General features: G+C 41.7%; 1 protein-coding gene across 2 annotated transcripts in view; it reads right to left on the bottom strand.

Annotated features, from left to right (window-relative positions):
• Positions 1-10,751, bottom strand: part of LOC131881048 (transmembrane protein 26-like) — a 28,411-nt gene that overhangs the window by 9,297 nt on the left and 8,363 nt on the right. For both annotated transcript variants that reach the window (XM_059227805.1, XM_059227804.1), the window contains exon 5: positions 6,978-7,112. In XM_059227805.1, the coding sequence (XP_059083788.1) occupies positions 6,978-7,112 (135 nt within the window). The remainder of the gene's footprint in view (positions 1-6,977; positions 7,113-10,751) is intronic.

The following is a 10,751-nucleotide window of genomic DNA, read 5'->3' as shown; positions in this document are numbered from 1 at the left end:
AACATGCTGAGAGAGATTGCGCAAGCTCGCAAATTCCTCCAGCTTTTCGAACGACTGAGACGTCGATTTCGAAATGGGAATATACCCATCTGGGCTAACCTCCCATTCTACAACGCTAGCCGGAAAATTGAAGTCCCCTACAAAGAAAACCTTTGAGCAAACTGACTGGTCCAACTCATTTCCTATGAATTTGAGAGTTGACAAGAACGAGCTTACTGAACAAGAGGGGGGCCTATATATTGTCACAATGGACAGATCAAGACCTTGAAGTTGACAAACTAAGACCTCTACTTCTCCATTAGACATTTTTACATGACTAGTGTGCAGGTCATTTCTAACATATAGACATACGCCCCCATGCGGAAAAATGGGATTGTCAGAGCGTACTCTATCACATCGAACTAAATTGAAACCAACCATGGCCAGCTCTTCATCTAAGACCTCTGGTCGTAGCCAAGTTTCTGTCATGGAAATGAACGAGATCTGCCTATCTAAAGCTAGTTCCTCAAGAACCTTGATCTTTGTGCCGTCTTTTTTGGAAATAAGACAATGCACATTCAAATAAATCCCTTTTATGGGCAGATAGCCCTTCGATGGACTAGAGCTATCAAATCTTTGACTGGGCTCTCTAACCTTAAAAAATCCTGTTCTTGGACAAAACTAATCTTAGGTGGAGGATAAGAGAACCTTTGAGGAGAGGGTAAAAGGGGAGAAGAGGGAGAAGGAACTCTGGCCGCCACCTGAGCATACGATCTAAAAGATGCGTGGGGCTCAGGGCGACCGGAGGGGGGCTTAGGGCTACAAAGTTTGGGCAGAAGAGAGGTTAAAGGAATTGAGGTTGAGGTTGTAGGAGAGGGAGGAGAACAAGGGGAGGGAAATAGGAAAGGAGAGAGGAAAAGGCTGGGGTAAGTCTGTTGAGAGACTTGACAATGAGGTTGAGACAACTGTTGTCTCTTCCACCTAGTGCTCCTGAGATGGGCCTTTGTGCATTTGAAATTGAGGCATACCTTGTGCCTCAAAGATCTCATGCACATAAATGGGTGGAAAAAGCTACATCCTTGCTTGGAACAGCCCTTCTCATTCAATTTGAGAAGGCCGAACTCTCTAAGTTTGGGATACCATTCTGGGTGAGCCAGTTTACACCCTTTGCCTGCCTTTTTGCATCTCTATCGTTTAGGGACATCGCAAATCTCAAGAGCAGTCTCTACTATGCTCTCTTTGACCTCTATGACCTCTTTGGTTACAAGGGGCGTTAGAATCAAATCAAGAGTGTCAGTGCATGTGTCCCTTTTGCCTACACTTGACTGGTTCATCCCACAGTCAAGCAGTGGCTGGGTGTGACCAACCCAAGCTATTAAAGCTTCCATAATGAAAGGCTTATTGAAAGAGGACGGAGTTTTCCCATCCAAAACCAGGTCAAGACAGTTCCTAGCCCCTTCAGAATGTCCCTTCAATAAAGCTTCCATGGTTATTGAAAGCAAGGCTATTTGAGGGATCCTAATTGAAAATACTGGAAACCTGAACAAAGAATATAGAGAAATATTCTGGAAACTTTCTTCAGTTTCAAGAGAAAAACCGTTAGAAATGAGCGAGAAGAAAGTAAAAGATGAGAAAAGTGAAAGAAGAATATGACAGAGCCAAGAGAGCCAAAGGAAGAAACCAGCGCGTGTGAATGAGAACCAGCTGTAGAGCAGGTAAACAACACACGTGCTAGTTGGAAACCAAGGAGGAACGTACTCCCTGGGGACAAACAAGAAGAAGAGAATAAGTGATTTCGCTAGGTTGGGCCTACCAACAGTGGAGAAGAGATAAGAGTCGGTCGACTATGATGACCTACTCTTGGCTGACCAGCCAGCTAGCCTCAGCCAACATACACCCAACTCGACTACAGGAACAAGCTAATATCAATGGAATGGAATCGAACAAAAGAAGGTTCTAGAACCCAATTTTGTATTGAAAATAGGAAACTAAACTGATTGTAAACAACAAGAAAAATCAACCACATTTACAAGTACATGAAATGAACAAACTAAACAAAGAGATGGTTCTAGCGCAGTTGGTTAACGCACGACTGAGTAAAGTTCGGGTTCATGGGTTCGATCCCAGGTCTCCCCCCCCCTCCCCTTTTCTTGTGGATCCTCGCCTCGAATGGCGCTCCTTGAACCCAGAATGGGACAAGACTTAATAGATGCTAACACATATACTGTAAATAACGGATTCAATGAGACATTCTCGCAATAAAGACTTTAAAAAAATGATCTACTCCTTAAGCCAAAAATACATGATACAACCTAGAATTGGGATAAAAAATATTGATAGACGAAAAAAGTGAAATACGACATGAACATAAAAATAAAAGATATAAGACTAAACTACTAGAGATAGCTAGAGATAGGAAGAAATGAAAGCTAAAGAACAAAAGTGTCTTACCTTAAGCAGCCACGCGACCACTTACACAACACAACACACTCAGACCAGCCGTTCTGTCAAGATCAGGAACAACAAAATGTTGTGACTGCTCTCAACAAATACTTGTGTGAGGTATTTTGTAGCAAGGCCCGTACAATCAGTAGAGGCGACCAAAACATGCTTCCCTACAAATTCTGCAAAAAAACTTGCATGTTTGCAATGTTTTCGGCAAATCTATTATGCAATTTCAGACATTTCTTCAATCTATGATAATTCTTCAAGATTTTCGGTCAATTCTAAGGAAAATCGGGAGATTGAAGTTTTCCTGAGTGTTTTCTAGAAATCTTTTTGACAGCAATGTACATGAAATATGAAAGTACAAGACCGTACATAAAAGGTTGCAGTTATGTTATCAACCGCCTGCCAATATATTTCAAGGGCAAGAAATGAACGAATCACGATTACTTTTGTCAAAAAAAGTAATTCGTTACACAATCAATACTCAAAAAAAGATGTAATGGCGTTACTCGTTACAATTACTTTAACTAAAATTTGAGGATTTTATCAAAACTATATTTTGCAAAAGAAATTGTGTTTTTGGCTTCAAGCAGGCCTAATGCGTAAAATTTGAAGACTTCGTGTCATCTTTTTCTTCCGAGAAAGAAGAGAGGTGGACTTCATTGTTTGAACGAGCCTGGATTGTCGAGGGCTTGAAGGTGCTCTCAAAACGCACATTAAACCTCGACGGTCACTAGAATTGACCCTAAATCCTGGGTTGGGACAAAGCTCATGGATACTTTTGAAGACGTACAGTCGTACCTTTTCGTACCTTCTCTGAACACTGTACAGTCCCATCTTTCTAACCTCTCCCAATACGAGAGCTCTCTCAATCCTGTGATGTTCCTAGTGAAACATCTTTGGACTTGCTCGACCTTTTGCAAACCTGCTGAACTCATTGGAGCCCAAATGGGTGCAGCACATTCAATGTGTGGCTGATAATCAACTTGTACAGAGTAGGCATCGTGATGTTGTCTCTGGACATAAACGGGCGATATATCCAACCACACATTTGAGAAGCTTTACCCTCCTTCAACTGGATATGCTAATCGAACTTTCCATTATTTTGGAAGACTCCACCAACATCTTTCATAGATGAAGCCTGCTCAATATCTTTAGCTCCGTCTACGAGTGGAGTATTTAAAGGAGTTGACCCAAACGTCATTGAGCGGAATTTCATTCCGTTCAGGGCCATATTACTCTCAGTAACCCAATAATAGGTTATTTCTAGGTTCTTTGCAAGGCTAGTGGAATCTTAGTCATTCCTTCCAGAAACTAACTATGTATCGTCAGCATAAGAAGAGAGACTGGCAATAATCCTAAGACTTTGAAGCGGGGCAACGAAAATTATAAAAAGGAGGGACCCTAAGATGGAGCCCTGGGGAACACCTGAATTGACATCATGTATGTCACTAAGGGATCCCTCGACCATAAAAATTTGCTTCCTATCCTGAATGAAGCTTCTTATCCAATTTAGAACCTTGCCTTGGATCCCAATGTCATGAAGTCTATTCAACAAAAGGCCGTGATCTACTTTATCAAAAAATGAGAATTGGCATTTAATTTTGGCATAGTTGTTCAAAATGTACTTCATTATAATGCTTTGAGGAGTCATTATTGGGCCCTAGATGGGGAAATAATTGTTTAGGGTTGAGACAATGTCGCAAACGTCATGACGGAAAAACAGTATCAGCCATTGTCAAGTCAGTAAAGCTTCCTTGTTTGATGGCTTAAGCCATGGAAAGTGAAGTCTTGGGAAATTTGATGCATCATGCTCAAGACAAGAAAGAATTTCCCTGCTGCACTGAATTAGGTCTTATGTCCAACGGAATTTGATTGAGAATATGTGAACAATAGAGTAGCAAATGCAACAAGATTTAAAACCAAGAACACCCTCAGAGTAGTTAAGAGCCAGCACAATTTTCAACCCTGACTTCCATTGCTTATAATATGCTAGATGGATGGAAACTCTGTTGAGGACGTTTCCTAAACTGTCATGAGCTAAACCAAGGACTCTTAGCAGTTTTTTGTCCAATATTTTGCTGATTTTAAAGACAATTTGCTTGCTTTTTTTCTTTTGGTGCTCATGATTGTTTCATTTATTCTTTTGCCTTTTAAAGTTCATTCAGAAATATTTGGTATTTGAACAGAGTTGTACATCAAAGAGATCATTATTTGCTAAAAATACACTTAAATGTACTATGCAGCATGGGCAATCTTGTTTTATTTATACTAAAGTTCCAGTTTTAATTTTGAAAACATCCCGTTAAGAGTTTCAACTCCTTTTCTCAAATGTTTACTTGATGTTTCTGCAACAACACTGGAATACTGGTCCAATTTAGATGCACTCTTTTCTTGGTGATGTTTGATATACGCACACAATTCGCGCAATCACTGAAGATACGTCTTTACGAATATCAAACAAGGCTCAAAATTCATCATTCAACGGCCCATCAGAGATACACTGGAGCGCCAGATGCACATGTGTTCAACACCCGTTATGAAGGAAAAAACAATTTCATCAAGATGTTCTCCTATAAAAACTGTTTTGCACCTGTTTGTCTGATGTTTTCTTAGCCATTCGTTCAAATCAGGGGGGGCGCATTGTGGCACTAAGGGGGCTAAAATTCATAACTGCTTTTGACCAAGCTTGAAAATGGCACTTTCTTCTCAGAAAGCAAATGAAGAGCTCAGTACACTAATACATTTATGAATAATTGCCTCGAACGTTGTCTGGAAGGTGTATGTTGGCGTTATTTAGTGTGAAGTGCAAGCTCATCTTCAATTTTTCCCGAATGAGGTTCACAGATCTGTACTTTCAATGTTTCAAACATTTGATCGTGAGTTTAAACACTTCTGATGTCATGATGACAATAACTTTCTTCAAAACCAAGAAAAGATACTTAGACTCGAGCACAATTTTCTGCGACACAAATTTCGTCAATCTTGTCTCTCGCCAATTCCTTTGGACACAAAGATAAACAGGTGAGAAAAAAGGGTCTACGAACAAAAACCAATCACATTTCGCCGTTTCAATTAATCAACCATACATTCAAGGATTATCTCGATCTGCCAACTCAAACTCGTTGGTAGACCAAATATCATATAAAGATTGAAAGGTAATAAATAGACGAATTATCACCTCTCATTTTAATAGTACTGGGGATTACGTTCCTTGTAACGGTTAGAAAAGCCCCTGAAAAAAACAAACCAAACAAAAAAACGATAATTAAAACCTAGTTCAAAATGTTGGTTGTCTAATTGATTCCGTTGATTCGAATCAAAACTTCCACAAAAACTGACAGTTGAAATATGAAATGATGTCTTGATTTTGCCCATAACAGCCGTTATTACAAGCCATCAAAGATCAAGAGAGAAAAATACAGGTTGGGGTTCAGACTTCAGTTATATGTACATTTGTTTAAGAAAAAGACGGCCCTGTCCCAAAATCAAATCTATCATCAAGAAGCTTGGGATCAAACTAAGGAACATCATCAATTTGATGGGTGTTTCAAATATTCGTATCACCATTTTTTTGAAGGGTGGTCTCAAATTTCCGAACTGTGAAACCCAAAGTACAAAAGATTTGAAAATTGAATTAGCTGTCACAAAATGATCTGTTAGAAATGCGACAATCGACGAGGGATGACTTAAAAAGATGTGGGGAAAAGTCGAAGAAAATCAAAGATAATTACATAAATATATGGCCCTTATATACTGAGCATTGTCTCCTGTTTTGGGCTCTTGAGCCTGTAGGGGTCCAGGACTCCAGATTTCGAGACTTACTAGATATTAGCTAACCTACAAAGGCAGGATTTTGTGGCTAAAATTCGGCACAGCGAGGTTCGTTTTCTTGGCGACACAATTGCGCTGCCATGTAACAATCAGCCTGAGAAAGGCTCGGAGTGCCCTCTTAGTGCACAATAGAGGGCTAGTCAAAGAAACGACACTCTGACAAAGCAATAGTCCTCATACACACCTGTGGGAGTGATCTTTTTATCCATGTGGGGCATTTTTCTGCACTTCTAGTCAAAGGTTTCTTGTAGTTTGAGCAAAAGAGGACCCTATTTTATCATATTTCCTGGAAGTTGAGAGGGCAAATTTGCAAATGTACAACCCCAAACAAATGAGAGAATCATCGGAACAAGGGTTCATGCTATATGTAGACAAATATAAACAAATTCTTGGGAAAGCCGGAGCTTTATAGGGTCAGTATAGAGTCTTTTTTTCAAATAAGATCGCACACCAGGCTAACCTAACCGCTTGATGAGCTCTGTGTGCATGTGGCAGGTGACTTAAGGTATCCTGTGAATAGCAAGGGATGTTGAATTTTGGTCAAATGATGCTGACAATGCAAATAAAAGTGTAAATAAGACAAAACACGTCAAACATGCGTAAAAACTGAAAGAAAGCCAATTATGCAATAAAAATATTTGCACCTTTTGCACATAGTGGTCAGTAAATATTCATTACAAATTATATCTCATTTAAAATTGCAAGAACTAATTTACCTGAAAATTAGAGTCAAACGTAGGCAAAGGAAAGGCAGATCTTGTAGTAACAAAGCACTGGCAATTGCGATCATATCCATGTGGATCATCCGTACATTGGAAGCACCGTCATCATCCCCGTTGGGGCCATTCGACCTAAAAAGGTACTCTTTTGTGTAGCTTTGGGGATTAACAAGCAGGAAAGCAAAAAAAAATCTATCTGGCTTAGAATGGCGAAAATTGATGTTTCTAGGTTCAATTGAGATCCCCAAAGACACCACCTTGAACTTTAACCAAGAAATACATATTTTTTTGAACCGTTTGGACATCCCTATTTTTGGACATTTTTGTACATCCCTGATTTTGCATAATACTGGTCACCCTTACTTTTGAACTTTCCTATCTTTGGGCAGTTTTAGATATCACTATTTTTCAAAGTGTCCAAAAATGAACTGCCTGTCTTAATTATGGCCTTATGGCCTTGCTTTGGCCATAGCTGTAAGGCCCACTAGCCATTGGCTTTAAAAAGAAAGAAAGTGATTCAATAGTTTTGCATTTTTGATGGCTGCCGGAAAACTGACTCAGAGCGTTGTCAATAAAACAACGTTTGATAAATAGGACGGTACTTTCATTGAACTACTTTGTCATTTATATTGTTCATGCTAAGGCATTCACTATTGCCTTTTATTAACACAATCGTCCAATGAAGATAAAACTTGTATTGATTGAAATACTGTTTTGCCTTTGCAATGTTTAGAAAAAAGCCCAATTCCTTGTGTAACGCCTTCAAATCTAATATACAGTTGATGTTGGTGGAATTGTAGTCAGTCCTTCTGGTCACGCCAGAGGACCGGTTTTAATCAAATGCTTCAAATAAAAACTCATTTAGCACATTAATTGTAATAATAAACTTTATTGCGACTCTTGGTCATGTCAGATTGTAAAATGTATAAAACTATGTATAAATATCATTTAAAATCGATTGATAAAATAATAAAATGGTCAAGACTGATAAAATAGTTGACTAGAGAGTGATATCACAGTGAGTTTGACTTGGATTGGTGTAGTGCACATGAAATAAGTGAAGAGGAAAATTGCAGATAATACATAAACAGGTGAGTTGAGTTAAATGATGAAAATCTTGGTTATTGCAGTAGAGTGGGTGGGTCAGATTGAACAGATCCTTTGTCAGCTCCCGACATTGATGGCATTGGGTTGGGAGCCGGACAAAGGTACGTGACCGCAAATACTCCAGAGGGATGTCGGGCCGAGCACAATAAGGTGTCAACAAGTCCTTGACCAAGAAGGACAACTTGTGTCCGGACATCACCTCCGGAAAGGTCAGGTTCCCAACACTGTTGGACACTAAATTTGCCAGCCCGATGGCGAGGGGCTCGGTTTTGCATAGAAAATGCGTCCATGCATTATTGGCATATTTGGGCACGCACAGGTATCATTTGAGGAACTTGGTGAAGGTGGCATCGGCGGATTTGAGGGCGGATTGGGCGGAGTTGGGAAGCCAAAGGTGAAGGCCGTAAAGGAAAATTGGAGTGATGTAGGTCCGGAAGAGTTGAAGAACTATTGGAAGGGGGAGATTCTTGATAGGAAGTCTATTGTACATGTATCCGATCCTGGCCCTGGCTTTGACTATTGATGATTTGAGATGGTTGGTGAAGGAGAGTTGAGTGGAGAATGTGAAACCGACACAATTAAAATTATTGACGATTTCAATTGAACTATGGTGGATATGGAAGGAGTTGGGAGGCAGACGACCTTTATGGAAAACCATGGCCTTCGTCTTGATGTTATTGACTTGAAGCCCGTTCTCTTGGCAATAACCGTGGAGTGCATTGATGGCATCAGCCAGATCAGCCAAGAGAACTGCATATTGGAGATATTGAACACTAACATGGTTAATGGTGGGGCCTTGGTGTGTGAGGGCTTTGGGCAGGTCAGATACATAAAGATTGAATAGAATTAGCGATAGTGGACCCCCCTGCGGAAGGCCAATGGAAGTAAAGTAGCAGGGGGATAGGTCCGCACCAGAACGAATGGAGCATTGGAGTCCCACATATATGTTGGACAACAGAACACAAATTGAACTCGGAACTCCCCAGAGTTGGAGTTTGAGGAATAACCGCGTTTGGTCCACCCTGTCGAATGCTTTGGAGAAATCCACAAAGCTTCCATACACTCTCCTCTTGTTGCTGATGTTGGAATGCACAATTTCATAGAGGAGAGTGGCTGCCGTGGTGGTTGAGCGGCTTCTCCGGAAACCGAATTGGAACTGGGGAAGGAGATCCCTATCCTCGGCCAATCCAGAGAAGCGGGCAGCTAATAGGGTGGACATCATCTTCAAGAAGGGGTTCTCCAGGGCGATGGTCCAATGGTTGTCTGGAATGTCACTGGGCCCCTTCTTATGGATGAAGATGATGGCTGACTCCATCCACTCTGGTGGGAAGGAAGAAGAATGGAGAGCGAGGCTGAAGAGATCTTGGAGGAGTGGCTGGGCTTGGGTCCGGAGAAGTGAAAGTTGGAAGGGAGAGACCCCTGATGTTGAGGGGGCTTTGCTCTTCATTTTCTTGAAGGCCACGTCCATCTCAGGATCTGTGAAGGGCTTTAAAAGGGGATTGCTTTCTTCTGGGCAGCCCTGGACCTCCTCCACTACTGTTTCCAATGTTGATGCAAACAGTTCTTGACAGTGGAGGATGAATTTACTCAGGGGAATCTCCGAGTTAGTGGCGAGCTTTTTGGCACATTTGTACAAGCCCGCCATCCTGGACGAGGTCGATGAAGAGAGTAGGTTCTCCACTTCAAACCTTTGGTGGACTGCCTCGGCACTCTGCAGAGACTTGTGATATGCAATTCTTGCTATCGCATATTGCTCCCAAGTCTCCGGTGTTTGGCTCGTTTTGGAGCATTTGACCCCTCAGCTCGCGATGGTAGGGGCTGAAGCACGGGGTCTTGAGTCCTCCTCTCCGCCTGTGCACTGAGGACGACTCTTTAAATGCTTGCAAAATGCCTTGAGCCAATGCAACTGGATTGGTCACAATCCCGGTGTTGGTGGATAGCTGCAGGGGCTCAAGTTGAGCCGCACACTTCTGCACATTGACCACACACCTCCCATTTCGAGTCATGCCTAGATGATGGAAATTTCTGGGAATCTTGAAGGTGACTGAAATCGGGAGGTGATCAGAAACGGCCAGTGGGTGGACGAAACTGGCCGGAGATGGAATATTTTCTGATATAAAAATGCGGTCAAGTACAGTAAGTGTGTGTTGGGACTCCCAGGTCGGAGCGCAGAGTGATTCTTCATTGGCTCAGGATCTGGACGAGCTTGGAGAATTCACTCGAGTCAGGACGGATGTAGTAATCACCACTAATGATGACTTTCTCCGGATTCTTCACCTTCTGAAGGACGGATGTGAGGTCCGAGACGAGATCGTCACAGTCCATGGTGTACTATCGGAACTACAGGGTCGTACAGGTAAATTGGGACAAACTGCAACTTCATCAAGATGTATAAGGAGTGCAAGTAGACCAATTTTTATTACAAATATATTGTAGAGGAGACAGACTACTATACAATCACTCAATATGGCCTCCGTTGGCGGCAAGCATGGCCTCGATACGGCCTCGGAAGGCTTTGCAGGCTTTGATGACGTCCGCGGGGAAGACCTTGGCCCACTCCTTGTTGATGGAGGCCTTCAGGCTGTTGATGCTGTTGTGGTGAGTCTTGCAGACCTTCCTCTCCAACTCTCCCTAGAAGAAGTAGTCCAGGGGGTTCATGTCGGG

This window comes from Tigriopus californicus, chromosome 5 (assembly GCF_007210705.1).
Source record: "Tigriopus californicus strain San Diego chromosome 5, Tcal_SD_v2.1, whole genome shotgun sequence".
Classification (NCBI taxonomy): Eukaryota; Metazoa; Arthropoda; class Copepoda; order Harpacticoida; family Harpacticidae; genus Tigriopus; species Tigriopus californicus.
The sequence above is the reverse complement of the archived record's forward strand: the minus strand, read 5'-3'. Positions and strand labels throughout refer to the sequence as shown.